This window comes from Crotalus tigris, unplaced genomic scaffold (assembly GCF_016545835.1).
Source record: "Crotalus tigris isolate CLP2741 ecotype Arizona unplaced genomic scaffold, ASM1654583v1 scf7180000019021.11574027:1482141, whole genome shotgun sequence".
Taxonomy (NCBI): domain Eukaryota; kingdom Metazoa; phylum Chordata; class Lepidosauria; order Squamata; family Viperidae; genus Crotalus; species Crotalus tigris.
The window spans coordinates 1159816-1175144 of NW_024097333.1; the positions used below are offsets into that span (position 1 = coordinate 1159816).

Consider the following 15329-nt stretch of genomic DNA (forward strand, 5'->3'; position numbering starts at 1 on the left):
AGAAAAGACAAAAGAAGGATGAATGGATAGAAGTTGGTGAATAGATAAAAGCAGATGAGTGGTACGGAAAGATGATACACAAAGGGAGGGAGAGAGGGATAGATGGAAAGGAAAAACACAGGAAGGATAGACAGACAGAAGGGTTGATGGTGAAAAAAAACCCTTTGCTTTTTCACATTTGGATTTGTTTTACTTTGGTGAGGACCTGGTTTTTCTTTTGTTCTTTTCTTTCAGCCTCCAAAAAGGACAAAATGTTGCTTAAGTTTCTCCCGTTTATTTTTTATTTTTGAAGAGAAATATTTTGTTGCAATGAAACCCTCCTTTGCCATGATATTGTTGTTCAGCTGGAGTGGGGCATGGCTCCAGATATATGCTCCTCTGTGCATGATACAGAGAGTTAAAATGTACGGATACTTTGCTTTTTTTTATAGCTAATAAGTTTTGTTATTTCTTTGCAATCTGCCGGGCCGTTTCCTTGTAATACGTAATGTGTTTAATGGCTCTTGGGCTACTTAGCAATCATTAGAGTTTGCATTTTGGCTAAGAGATCATCACTAAAAATGATTTCTTTCCTATCATTTTTACCAGCAATCGATAAAAGCAACTCCCGCACTGATTCCAGCCAAATCCCTGCATTTCCCTTAGGAGCCTTAGAAAATAATCCCTTATATAAGATGCTGGAGAAAATGCAAGACCCAGGCTGGTCCTTTCCTGCAAACACACCTATCATTTGAGTTTTTCCAGGATCCAACCTCTGACCACGATTTCTTGACCATCTCCCTTCTTCCCTCCTGTGACCCAGGAAAGCGGCGTTAAACCAAGTCATCTCCCTAGGAAAATATCCAATAATTATCCACTCATGAGAGTTGCAAGATGAGATGAGAAGGATGAGAAGGATGATCCTTGTCACCTACTTAGGGGCTCATCCTTTTTACGGGAAGCATCAAAGCCTCTGAATCTTTTACACCCACCAATTCGCTTCCCATCTCAAGAACGCCAAAGTCGTGTTATCAATTTCAGCCTGTTGTTCACCCAAACTAAGCTGTCTCCTCAGATTTACTGGCCTCTCCAGTAAATTAGACACTTTCTCAACATTTTTTCCTGAGTCCTGTCAGAGACTGAGCTGGAATTTCCTGGCTGCATTCACAGAAAACACTAAACCCTGGTGACCACAATTGCTGCATTCATACAAACCATGCCTATATATTTTATGGCCGAAGGGTGATGGCTGTTTCACATAAGGGGCTAATCGAAGGTTAGGCTTCCTACAATGCAATGTTGAGCCTAGACTAGCTGAATCTGAGCCACACTGAGGTCAGTTCACACAACAAAGATACTAAGACAGTGGTTCTCAACCTTTTTAATGCCACGACCCCCCAACCGGTTGTAAGTCAAGGACTACTCAACCGGTCGTAAGTCGAGGAGTACTCAACAGGTGCAGCGCCGTTTGCAGAATGGGACTTTTGGCGGGCTCAGCAGGGCAGAGACAGCCTGGACAATTCCTATTGGCTTTTGAAAGCCAATAGAATTAGACTCTATTCAAGAGAGTCTATTCTATTGGCTTTCAAAAGCCAATAGAATAAAAGGGAGTAGCACAGCTAAGGAAAAGGGGGAAAAATGGTGGACTGCGTTGTTTGGCGACCGCCGTGAAATGGTCGTTCGACCCCAAATGGGGTCCCGACCCACAGGTTGAGAACCACTGGACTAAGACTCTGGAAAGAGTGCAGAGAAGAGCAATAAAGATGATAAGGAGCATGGAGGCTAAATTATACGATGCATGGTTGCAGGACTTGGGAATGTCTACTGTAGCCTAATGAAAAGAAAGACCTGGGGAGGATATGACAATTGTCTTCCATTACTTGAGGGGCTCTCACAAAAAAAGAGGGGGTCCACCTGTTCTTCAAAACAGCTGAAGACAAGAAGCAACAGATGGAAATTTATGAAGGAGAGAAGCAACCTAGAACTAAGGAAAAATGTCCCGACAGTGAGAACAATTAATCAGTGGAACAGCTTGCCACCAGAAGTTGTGGGGGCTCCATCACTGGAGACTTTCGAGAAGAGATTGGGCAGCTATTTGTCCAGAATGGTATAAAGTCTCCTGCCTAGAGCAGGAGGCTGGGCTAGAAGACCTCTGAGGTCCCTCCCATTCTATGATTCTATGTTCTATGTTCTAACACACTTAATTTAAGGCAACTTAAAAACCTGGCAATTGGCATTGCAACTGTTATTAACTTAATTTTTGTTTTTTTTGTGGATTAACTTGCAGGGCAGAATAGCTGTGGGGTTAGTTTCTCCTGAAACTACACATAGTCCTCGAGTTATGACCACAACTGAGCCCAAAATTTCTGTTGCCAAGTGAAACATCTGTTCAGGGAGTTTCCATTTTATGACTTTTCTTGCCACAGTTGTTAAGTGAATCCACTGCAATTGTTAAATTAGTTAACAGGGCTATTAAGTGACTCCGGCTTCCCCCTTTGACTTTGCTTGTCGGAAGGTCGTAAAAGGGGATCACGTGACCCTGGGACACAGCAACGGTCGTAAGTATGAACCAGTTGCCAAGCGTCTGACTTTTATGACCATGTGATTCTGGGGATGCTGGAAAGGTCGTAACTGCGAAAAAAGGCCGTAAGTCCCTTTTTTCAGTCCTGTTGCAACTTTGGTCACTAAATGGACTGTTGTTAAGTCGAGGACTACGTGTACTTGGACAAGAGAGAAGATGGGTCCCTTCAGCTACCAAATTGCAGATTATTCTGCATCCCAGCAACATGTCTATAATATAGGAAGCACCACAGAGCAGAGAATCTCCCGGTGTTAAAAAACACAGAATGGAAATCTCCATCAGCACTGTTGTGACAGGGAGAAGGGGAGGAGGGAGGAATACAGGTAGCCCTTGGCTTACGACCAAAATTGACCCCAAAATTTCTGTTGTTAAGTGAGACATTAGTTAAGTGAATTTTGCCCCATTCTACGACCTTCCTTGCCTCATTTGTTAAGCGAATCACTGCATGGGATAAGTGAGTAATCGGGTTGTTAAATGAATTTGGCTTCCCCATTGACTTTGCCCGTCAGAAGGTCACAAAAGGGGATCACGTGGCCCTGGGACACAGCAACTGTCATAAATATGAGTCAGTTGCCAAGCATCTGAATTTTGATCACATGATCCTGGGGGGGGATGCAGCAGTGGTCGTAACTGCGAAAAACAGTCGTAAGTCACTTTTTTCAGTGCCGCTATAACGTTGAATGGTCACTAAATGAAGTATTGTAAGTGAAGGACTGCCTGTATTAGGTACGTTTCTGCTTTGAGTTACTTATACAGTAATAAAAGCAGGATAAAAATCTAATACATAAATAAATTAAAGTTCTCAAATGCATGGCTCTGATTTATTTATCGCCTGCTCAAGCCAAACCAGGAGACAGTGAGTTCTAGTCCTGGCTGACTTTGGACCAGTCCTTCTCTCTCAGTCCAGCCCACCTCACAGGGTTGTTCTGGGGAAAACTGGAAGAGGAAGGAGTGTTAGGTATGTTTGCTGCATTAGAACATAGAATAATAAGGTTGGAAGGGACCTTGGAGGCATTCTCCAACCCCCTTGCCTTGGCATTTGTAAAAATGCATAAAAAATAAATTACTGGACGAAACCACCCAAAACCGCACAGTGCAAGCCATCATTGACAAACTAAGGTACCCTCCACTGGACTCAACAAATAGGCAAACTACAGTTTATTTGCACAAGTTCTGCAGAGCCAACGCAGGAACTGGGGATTCATTTTGTCTGAAGTGGTACAGTTTTCCCTGTCCGAGCAGGGGGGGGGGTTGGATTAGACGACCTCCAAGGTCCCGTCCAACTCTTGTGGTTCTGCATTCTCTTTGGGGTTCGGCCTGTCTTGGGGTCTCCGGCCGCAGCTCGGGCCACCCTGGCATCCAACGGGCACCCAAGGGCGGCTTAAGACTGGGCACTGATAACCCACGGAGAGGGGGGGCGGCTCTCCAGCCCCCTGAGCCCCCCCGCCCGGACCTACCTTTCAGCAGGGGGAGAGGGGTCAGCTCCTGCTGGTTGCTCTGGTATCGGAACTGGGAGGAACTGTGCGACCGTCTCTGGCGGGAGCGGCGAAGCGACCGGCGGGAGAAACCGTCCACTTTGTCCGGTGGGGGCACGGGGGACAGCCCGGGGGAGGACGGGCTGGTCGGGGTGACGGCCGGCGGGATTTTGGTCTCCATGTCCTGAAGCGGGGCAAGAGTCCGTCCGGCAGCTGAACCCGGGGGGCAGGTGAGGCCGGGCAGGAGGCTTGGCTTAATCCCGCCCAGGGGTGCCGGGCATCCCCTCCGGCCGCAGCGGGCACCCCATCACCTGTCACCTGGCCCAGTCTGCCGATCTCAGGTGTGCGGTGGGGGGGGGCGGACAGGTGAGTGCGTGGAAGTCCCCACTAGCAGCCGCAGAGGGTCAGGTCGGAGGGGGGGCTGCGGGCCGGCCGGACCTCCAACTCAGGACCCCCCCCAAGCGGCAGGGGGGGGTAGACAGGTGGGTGCGTGGAAGTCCCCAGCAGCAGGTCAGGTCGGAGGGGGGGCTGCGGGCCAGCCGGACCTCCAGCTCAGGACCCCCCCCAAGAGGCCGGGGGGGGGCGGACAGGTGGGTGCGTGGAAGTCCCCAGCAGCAGCAGCAGGTCAGGTCGGAGGGGGGGCTGCGGGCCAGCCGGACCTCCAGCTCAGGACCCCCCCCAAGCGGCGGGGGGGCAGACAGGTGGGTGCGTGGAAGTCCCCACTAGCAGCCGCAGAGGGTCAGGTCGGAGAGGGGGCTGCGGGCCGGCCGGACCTCCAGCTCAGGACCCCCCCCCAAGCCTTGCAACCCTTTGGGGGGGGCAGAGAAGCAGCTCCCCCGCCCGCCGCGCCAGCCACTCAGCTCAGGCCCTGCGAGGGGCTGCTCCGGTTGGACAGCGGCCTGGCGGAGGAACAGCCCCCCCTCCTCTCCTCGCCGAGGGGGCCAACAGGTTGCGGAGCGGCGTCCCGGGCAAGGTCAAGGCGGTCCGCGGTGCGGCGGCGGCTGCAGCTGCTCGGAGCCGGCTGGCTTCAAGGCGGCGGCGGCGGCGGCGCCATCCCCGAGCGAGGAGCAGGCAGGCGGGGCCCGGGCGCGGCCCCTTCCCATGGGTCCCGCCGCAGCCGAGGGGAGGCGGGCGGGCGAGCGGCGAGGCCCGTCCCTGGCTAGCCGGCAGGTGCGGGCAGGTGCATGGCCGGCCGCTCGGTCGCTCGCTCGGTCGGCCGGCTTTCCCCCCCCCCTCAGGCTGCTCCAGCGGGCGTCGCAGCGGCCGGGCGACCCCTCAGCGCCGGAGAGACGCCGGGCACGCGCGCCGCTCTGGCGCCGGCTCGCTCCCGCGCTCGCCTTTTTTTTTTCCTTTCCCCCCCTCCCGCCCCCCGTGCGCGTGCGCGCCACCTGCCCGCGCTCACGTGACGCCGGCGGGGCCCCCTCCCATTGGCCCCTAAAAATAGAAGCTGCGTCAGGCTCCGGCAGAGGTGATGTCATCGCCGCCGGCCCGGCTGGGGGGGGGGGGGGCTGGAGCGCTCGGCGCCACCCCTCCCATCTTCCCCCCTCCCACCATCCCCCCCCCCGCCGCCTTTGCAGATGCTCTGTGCCCAGGGTCCCATCGTCCCCAGCCGGTCCCGTGGGGTGCTGGTCAAGGCGTCCGGCTGCAGCCCAGCCGGTCCCACGAGGAGGCTTTCGGGGCGTCCGGCTACAGCAGCCATCCTCCCCAGCCACAGCACCCATCCTCCCCAGCCACAGCACCCATCCTCCCCAGCCGATCCCACAGGGCTCTGCTCCGGCTGTCCATCCTCCCCAGCCAAAGGCGTTCCAACCCCCCCCCCATTGCAAAAGTCCCCATCTCAGACTGATTCGGACTGATGCTGGTTATCAAGGCATCCCACTCGAATTGGGGCAGGATGAGTGGTTTCTGCCCTTCCCTGCCCTGCCCTGCCTGCCACGGGGGCGGGGGGGGGAGGGGGCCAATTCTGTGACCCCCAACACTTTTTGCACGTGTGAAGTGCCAATGCCTGACGCACTGCGATTTTAGCTGCAAGGGTCCTGCAAGGTAGACTGCTCGATCCCTGTTTTGCAGAATCAGAAGCCCTGCAACTGATAGTAGACAGGTAGTCCTCGACTTAACGACCACAATTGAGCCCAAAATTTTGGTTTCCGAGCGAGACATTTGTTGTGAGTTTTGCCCCATTTTACAACTTTCCTGGCCACAGTTGTTAACTGAATCTCGGTTTCCCATTGCAGGTTAGAAGGTCACAAAAGGGGGTGACATGACCCTGGGACACGGCAATTGTCAGAAATGGGAGTGAGTTGCCAAATGTCCAAATTTTGACTACTTACTGTTACCATGGGGATACTGCAACGGTCGTTAAGTGTGAAAAATGGGCATAAGTCACTTTTTTCAGTGCCGTTGTAATGTCGAATGGCCACTAAATGAACTGTTGTAAGCTGAGGACTGCCTATATCTATTGGATCAATTTAGGTCGCAACCACAACCTAAACTGATGTTGACTTATCTGGGAAATCAGAAATAACTTAACCGATAACTTGGATTATTTCTGAAACCATCTAGACTCCTAGAGCATAGGTAGCCCTCCGCTTAGGACCACAATTGAGCCAAGAATTTTGCCTCATTTTACGACCTTTCTTGCCACAGTTGTTAAGTGAATCAGTTGTGAAGTTAGTAACACGGTTGTTAAATAAATCTGACTTCCCCACTGACCTTGTTTGTCAGAAGGTCGCATAAGTTGATGACATGACCCAGGGACATTGCGACCGTCATAAATATGAGTCAGTTGACAAACGTTCAAATTTTGATTATGTGACCCTGGGGGATGCTGCAATGGTCGTAAGTGAAAAACGGTCATATGTCACTTTTTTCAGTGCTGTTGTAAATTTCAGTAGTCAGTAAACAAATGTAAGTCGAGGACTACCTGTATGGTCTTCTCACTCGTAGCCTCCAGTTTAGGACTGCAACTCTAAAGTATCTCTCCAGGCTAGGAATCCTAGGAGTTGTAGTCCCAGCTATGAATTCTGGAAGTTGCAGTCCCAGCCAAAATATTAGGAAAAACAGTCATGATCCTAGTATAATTATCCAATTATAATCTGCAGTATAATTGAAAAAGAGCGATGTAAACAAGAATCAAAGAGACATCTAAAGCAGCGGTAGGGAACGATGGCCCCCTTTATGACTTGTGGACTAAACAGGGATGATTTTTGTGACAAAATTTGTGGAAGACAAGGCTATCTAATCGATAACTCCCGAAGAATAATGTACCTGCAATACCTGTGCATTGATAATTGAACAGTGATTAGCTCAATCCTTGTTTTGGGGGGTTTTCCATAATACTGTAATTGTAAGTGAACCACACAGACTGGCTTTGCATTGCAAGAGAAACCGAAATACGACTGAGCGGCCCCAGATGCTGTGGTTGGTTTTGGTGTAATGTGAATGCTACCATTTTTTACTTATTCATAAAAACATGGTAATATAATATGAGCTTGATCATAACCTTCACCTGCTCTGCAGCCTGTGATTTCATGAATTCGAAGAGTGTTTTCACATTTTTTTCTGAATGTATCTTACCTGTATGCTACTGAAACTCACATGTCTGTTTGATTGTAACCTTTAATTTTTGAATTAATATACCCTAAACGGGCTAACTTAAAGAATGCATCCCAAATTTGGGACCAACCATGACCCCTATAGGATTGAAATTTGACAACGTTGTGGCTACTTCAGTGCTTCACTGCTGCAGTCAGTTATGATCACCATTTCCAATGCACGCTGCCAGCTTCCTATAAGGAAAATCCATGGGGAAGCCAGACAGAAGTTAGAAATCATTCCTGCTTTTTTGCCTGTCATTTTTTTTCTCAGTTTCTGTAAGTTGAAATGATAACCCAACAAGTCACAGTTGTCTAATGGAAATAAAACGCTTTCCATATCTGTTGCTGACAATATTTAGCTTTGGGGCCATAAACCTAGTAATAAGGTTATTGAACTTTGCAATTCTGAGACTCTTCTAAAATGATAAATGAACTTGGATGAAGGATACTTTGATTTCATTATGGTTCAGGTTGGTCACATAAGAAACTATTTATTAAGAATAGAGATCTTCCATATTTTATCAACCTACCTTCCCCCCCCCCCACCATCTGATAAAAACTAGCAGTGGAAAATAACAGTTAAAAATGCTGTAACTCAGGTAGGCTGAAATATACAGGTTTGCCAACAGGAGTGATCCGTGACTCATCCTGGGGTTGAAACACAGCTACTGCATTCTTAGGTCGGTGAACACAACCCCTGGGAATTACCACAAAGAAGAGGGGGTCAACTTATTTTCCAGTGCACCAGAAGGCAAGACAAGAGACAATGGGTGGAAACTGACCAAGGAGAGAAGCAACCCGGAACTAAGGAGAAAATTCCTAACAGTGAGAACAATTAAGCAGTGGAACAGCTGGCCACCAGATGTTGTGGGTGCTTCATCAGTGGCGGTTTTTAAGAAAAAACTGGACAGGTATAGGGTCTCCTGCTTGAGCAGGGGGTTAGACTAGATAGAAGATCTCCAAGATCTCTTTCAGCTCTATTCTGATTGATTGATCGCTGGAGGTTTTTAAGAAGCTACCTGGCTGAAATTATATTATCAAGCATTGGTGTTAACATGGATAAAAGAATGGATAATGCTCAGAAACAAAAGATTGTTGTATTTGGAGGGGCATGACTTACAACTTGGTTGGCATGCCTTTTTATGGTATGGAAAAAATAAAATTCATACTTTCAAAACCACTATATTAGAAATGCATTATTGCTAACATGGGAAAAAATAAAATGTAAATATATATTTGAAAATTCCAGGATGGCTTTCAGCAATGGAAGCATTTGTACACCCAAATCTAGTTAGTCTTGAGAAAATAGTAACATATAAAAATATTCTAAACTCTGAAGGGAAGCTAAAATCTAGACAAGAGATGGAAAATCAGGGTATTGATTTATCATGGTGGCCACAATTACAGATGCAAGTGAGATATGATAAAGAAGTTAAATTGTATGGATTTTATAAAGAGCAGACCTGGTTCAATCAGATATTATTAACCTCTAATGAAAAACTAATTAAGAAAATGTATAATTTTCTATTAAAATTGAAAATGGAAGATGAACAAGTAAAAGAAACGATAACATGGGTAAAGAATTTTGGACATAATGTAGAGGAATGGCAAAGCTTGTGAGAAAGAAATTGTAAGTTGACAATGTCAACCTCTTATAAAGAAAACTTATACAAAATGTTTTATAGATGGCCCTTGCCACCAGCAAGATTAACAAAAATGTTTAAAAATATGTTGGATAAATGTCAGAAATGTAATCATAAACCAGGTACTTATCATTTATGGTGGACATGTGTTAAAGCAAAGAAATATTGAACAAAAATACATATTTGGCTAGAAAAGATGTTGGGGAAACATGTAGATTTTAAACCTGAACTTTTTTTTATTAGGTATAATGCCAGAAAAGCTTGATAAACAAAGTATATATTTGATTCTGTATGTGACAACAGCAGCAAGACTTATATCTGCACAATATTGGAAAAATGAAGAAACACCAACGGAGGAAGAAATAATTAAAAAAAATACTAGACTGTGCAGAAATGGACAGACTTACTTTGAGATTGAAAGAAAAAAAGGAAACAGAATATTTTCAAACTTGGGACTTATTTTACCAATGGTTGGAGAAACAAAATTAGGGATTAGAAATTTAATTTGTATTAGTGAATGATGAACTCAGGCAATACTTGTTGAATAAGCACTGTTGAATTGTATTAAAAATCAGTAAAAACTTAAATAAAAATTAAGTTTTAACTAGAGGAACGTCTTGCCTTCAGATGTTGTGGCTGCTCTGGTGGCTTTTAAGAAGAGACTGGACAGCCTCTTGTCTGGAATGATATAAGGTCTCCTGCCTGTGCAGGGGGTTGGACTAGATGACCTCCAATGTCCCTTCCAACTCTCCTATTCTGCTATTCTTCCTTCCTTCCTTTCCTTCCTTTCTTCCTTCCCTCCCTCACCACTGGAGGTCTTTAAGAAGAGACTGGAGAACACATTGGTCTGGAATGGTATAGAGTCTCCTGCGTGTACAGAGTGTTGGACTAGAAGACCTCCAAGGTCCCTTCCAACTCTCTGATTCTGTAATGATGATGATGATAAAGTTGGAAGGGACCTTGGAGGTCATCTAGTCCAACCCCCTGCTCAGGCAGGAAACCCTATACCATTTTGGACAAATGGACGGTCCAGTTTCTTCTTAAAAACTTCCAGTGTTGGAGCATTCACCGCTTCTGGAGGCAGGTTGTTCCACTGGTTAATTGTCCTCACTGTCAGGAAGTTTCTCCTTAGTGCTAGGTTGCTTCTCTCCTTGGTTAGTTTCCATCCGTTGCTTCTCGTCCTGCCTTCAGGCGCTTTGGAGAATAGCTTGACTCCCTCTTCTTTGGGGCATCCCCCGAGATATTGGAACGCTGCTGTCATGCCCCCCCTCGTCCTTCTCTTCGTTAAACTAGACATTCCCAATTTTGATTCTAACTCAGCGAACATGCTGAGTTCAAGCTAACACCACGAGCTATTGCCACATAATCTCCCCATTGGTTTCATGCCGTGGCATTTGGATCCAATTGCAGCAGCGGATTGGTCCCTCAGCCAATGTGACCACTGACCTATGGACAGGAGTGGGAGTTTCGCCCTCTTGTTTCGGAAGTCCTTGTTCACCTCTGCCTTGCCTGACACCTGACAGAGTTTCATCAGGGAGAGAAAACCAGCTGAATCGGGAAAGACTTTGATTTTTAGCCAAGACCAACCAAGTTTATTTTGCCATCCAGGACAAAAAAAAGGAAATGACTCTCTCTCACACACATCTTCTCCTCCAGAGTCAAAAGTCCAGAGGACCCTCTTTGCAAACAAGTTGTTTTCCCAATCAAGGGTCTGTTTGAAAAAAAAGACCAAAATGGTGGAGAATAGATAACTGCTAGAAATAGAAATATTACCATAACTAGAAAGATAAGATTTGTAATTAGAATATTAGATTTTGGTATGAGAAGGGAAACAGGAAAATGCTAAGAAGTTTGAATAAGGGAAGCTTTTGGTTACCCAAATTATAAACAATAGAGACATTTTGAACACTGATGGGAAATTACATTTTTTTAAAAAAAGCAAAAACAGGATACTGATTGAACATACGAATATTAAGTGCAAATGCAATTAAGATATGTTTTGGTTAAAAAGGTTATCGAAAAGTGACATTATTAATATCATGAGAAACATGTAACAAAGGTGTTGATATTCAATTGTGTATTTATTAATAACAATAAGAATTGTATTTGCCTAGTGTGAGAAATCAGGTACTACTGGAAGTAGAGAGGAAACATTTAATGGTGTAATATTGGATCTAATCTGAAGAAGTTAATATATACCATTGAATTACTAATGGACCCAGACAACACAGATTGGCTTGCATCTCTGGCCTTTATAAATCAGGAGAAAAACAAAATTGCACGGATGGAACTGAAAAAGAAACAGAATTACAATAACAATGAAGACCCAAACATATCTCTACCCTGGGAATGCAGCTTGCGTTCAGGAGATGCTCCAATGCTGGAGGATGAATCTCTTATGATCCTCTGACCCGCTGAACTGCTTAATTGCAATTCACAAAATAATCTGCAGTGGCCTGGGATTTAGCACAAAAATGGAACCTGGGATTATACAGCCTGTGAATGAATCCATTTTCTGAGTCTGCGCAATAATGCACGAATCATAAATCGAGCTAATAGGCAGGGCTTGTCCAAGATGCTAAATTCTGAGGAAACTAATCCAGGTTTAAACTAACCAAGCTTAGCAGGCTATGCAAACGCAGCTGCCAGTCGCTCACTAATCTGGATAAGCAGATCGGGTGGGCGGAGTGGCTCGGATGCCCTCTCATCGCTAAGTCCCAGCTTTACCTTTCTGAAATGCATTTTGTGGTCAATTCCTTCTCTGTTCTTCTGCTGATAGCAGCTTTCAGGAAGAAAAACAAACATAGGAGATAAAAACAGGACTGTCGCATCTGTGCAATCAAATTCATCGTTATTGTTGATAACTGAAATAGTGCAGAATTAAAAGCGGGGCGAAAGAGATGAGGTTTTGCCACTCGCTGGGGGAATGGGATTACAGAATAACAGAATTGGAAGGCACCTTGGAGGTCTTCTAGTCCAACCCCCTGCATTTCAGACAAATAGCTGTCCAGTCTCTTCTTTAAAGTCTCCAGTGACGGAGCGCCCACCACTTCTGCAGGCAAGTTATTCCACTGATTGTACTCAGTGTCAGGAAATTTCTCCTTAGTTCTCGGTTGGATCTGTCTTTCATGATCTCCCATCCTTTGATTCGGTTAATGCCACCCTGCTTACAAATGGAACTTCTGCTCCCACTTGTTGTAAGTTGAGGATTACTGTAGGACCGGACCTAAGTCTGCTGCTAACAAAAACTGCTGGAAACCATGTCTCCATCTCACTCCAGCAGAGAGGGGGGGAATGCTGGGAGTTGAAATTTACAGATAACACATTTTGCATGCATTTATTTATATCCCACCTTTATTATTTGTACAAATAATTCAAGGCATCAGCATGTCTTCCTCCATGTTTCTCCACAACAAGAACCCTTGTGAAGGTTGGCTGGGCTGAGAGCGAGTGACGCCCTAAGTCACCAAGCTAGCCTTCGGTGGGATTTGAACTCAGAGCCTCTTGTTTTCTAACCAGGTGCCTTAACCACTAGACCAAACTGCTCCACATGTCGATCAAACTAGAATAAAGTGGTCTGCAAACATTGCTGAGGTTGAGAAATATATCGTTCTACTGGACCCTGCAATTGAGCAGGGGGTTGGCCTAGATGACCTTCAAGATCCTTTCCAATCCGATGATTCTCAGATACTGTCTATGTGAGTGCACCCAAACCAGCAAGGATTGTGTCAAAGGCAAGGAGAAGGTCTCTAGAGGAAATAGCACACGGGGCTGTGTGTGCAGGTTGATTTCCAGGAATTTGAGTTCATGGAAGGCGGGCAAAACTGCTTAGAGCTGGCAGGAAAGGTTAATTGATCAATGGTTAGCCATGTTCTGACCATCCTTGGGTGCAAGACAGGATGGGCCGGGGAAGGCTGCTGCAAACTCATTAACTGGAACGGCATGGGGAGGGAACGCTCATCACCAATTAGAAGAACCAAAAATTTTAAGGAAGGCGCTCCAAAGTCTCTCGATAAATGATAAACGAAACAAAGGTTGCAGGAACAAAATGACGCATTTTGATGCACCGGCTTGTTGTGACTCTTGTATTATTAATCTCAAAGGCAGTTTTGTTCGATAAAGCGTGGCTAAAAAATATCCTGGCTTGGCAACTTCTGCAAAGTGTCTTGACGAGGGCGGAAGGTTCCCGTCACCAAACACCAGGCCATTCATTGGTGGCTTAGAATGATTTCGTATCTGGCAAGCGCATGAAATGAACAGCGCCGATGTAGAGGTTCCTTCTCAATTTCTTCCCAAATTAAAAGGGGGAACAATTTCTCCTGCACTGCTAAACCAGCATCTTTCGGAAAGTTAATGTTGATCCGTTCACTGCTGTAACCGTTGCACTCCCCTGCCTTTATATTTGCAGCCACTGGTTCAAATATTGGGGTGTGCGGTGTGAACATTCGCCACCAAATACAGTAACAACTATATTGTTTGGGTGCGAAAGAAATCTAAAGTCATTGCTTACAGACGTTCCTTACAACATTGATTCAGCAATCGTTCATTGTTGCAACGGGCATTGAAAAAAGTAATTTACGGCTGGATCTCACGCTTATAACTATCGCAGTCACGTGATCAAAATCCAAGTGCTTGGCATGTATTTAGGACAGTTGCAACATCATAAATGGTTGATTGCCATCTTCGACCTTCTCAGCCGACTTTTGACAAGCAAAGTCAATGGGAGAAGCCAGATTCACTTAATGACTGCATGGCTCACTTAACAACTGCAGTGGTTTGCTTAGTAACCGTGGCAAAATGTCATAAAATTTGGGGCATGACTCTTAGCCACCATCTTGTTTAGCAAATTCTGGTTCCAACTGTGATTGTCCGTCAAGGACTAGCTGTATCTGACCCCTAGCCAGGTATAGGATATCTGAAACAAACCAATTATCTTTTTTTTAAGATAGAAGAGATGGGGAAAAAAACTCAGTGTTGACTACTTGGCATTTATAAAAGGCTGAAACACATTTCTTAAGATGTGTATCTCATATTACAGGCCAAACCTACCCTTTTATCAAGATCACACCTCTTGGCTACTGTATGAATCATAGAAGGTTTACAGCAAAACCACTTCACACGGTCTAAAGCAGAAGTGTCCAATCTTGGCAACTTTAAGACTTTCCCCAGCCAGAATATATTCACGATGGTTGCCGTGTCCTGGGGTCATGGGATCCCCTTTTGCAAGCTTCTGACCGGCAAAGTCAATGGGGAAGGAAGCCGAATTCACTTAACAGCCATGTGACTAACTTAGTGGTTCTCAACCTTTTTAATGCCGCGACCCCCAACCGGTCATAAGTCGAGGACTGCTCAACCAGTCATAAGTCGAGGACTACTCAACTGGTGCAGCACCGTTTGCAGAATGGGGCTTTTGGCGGGCTCAGCAGGGCAGAGACAGCCTGGACAATTCCTATTGCCTTTTGAAAGCCAATAGGATTAGACTCTATTCAAGAGAGTCTATTCTATTGGCTTTCAAAAGCCAATAGAATAAAAGGGAGTAGCACAGCTAAGGAAAAGGGGGGAAAAAATGGCGGACTGCGTTGTTTGGCGACCCCCGTGAAATGGTCGTTTGACCCCAAATGGGGTCCCGACCCACAGGTTGAGAACCCACTGGACTAACTTAACAACTGCCATGATTCACTTAACAACTGTGGCAAGAAAGGTCGTAAAACGGTGAAATTCACTTAACAGCTGTCTCGCTTAGCCATGGAAATATTGTGGTTGTAATTTGATGGCTACCTGTGCATATTTTTTTTTTTTGGGAGGGGCGGGAGGAAAAGGGTCAGGGCAAAGCTGGGCAAATACAGGACAGGCCCCAAAAAAAAAAAAAGACATAAACACACCCAAACACGCACAGACCCTGCCTTCTTCATGGCTGCTTTCCCACCCGCTTCCCATGCCAGGGGGTGCCCGGTCAGCCGCAGCTTCCTGATGGCCATTCATTAATCCAACCTGCCCTCTCCATTTCCTCTCCTTGCTTATAAAAGGGCTCTTTTCCTCGGCAGTAAGAAAGAAG

At 46.2% G+C, this 15329-nt stretch overlaps 1 protein-coding gene across 1 annotated transcript in view; it reads right to left on the bottom strand.

The window, feature by feature from the left end:
- The window catches only part of PPP2R5B (protein phosphatase 2 regulatory subunit B'beta), a 31223-nt gene extending 26973 nt beyond the window's left edge, over window positions 1-4250 (bottom strand). The window contains exon 1 of the mRNA XM_039358460.1: window positions 4018-4250. Coding sequence (XP_039214394.1) covers window positions 4018-4216 — 199 coding nt within the window. The 5' untranslated portion in view covers window positions 4217-4250. The remainder of the gene's footprint in view (window positions 1-4017) is intronic.
- Between the last annotated feature and the right edge of the window lie 11079 nt (window positions 4251-15329).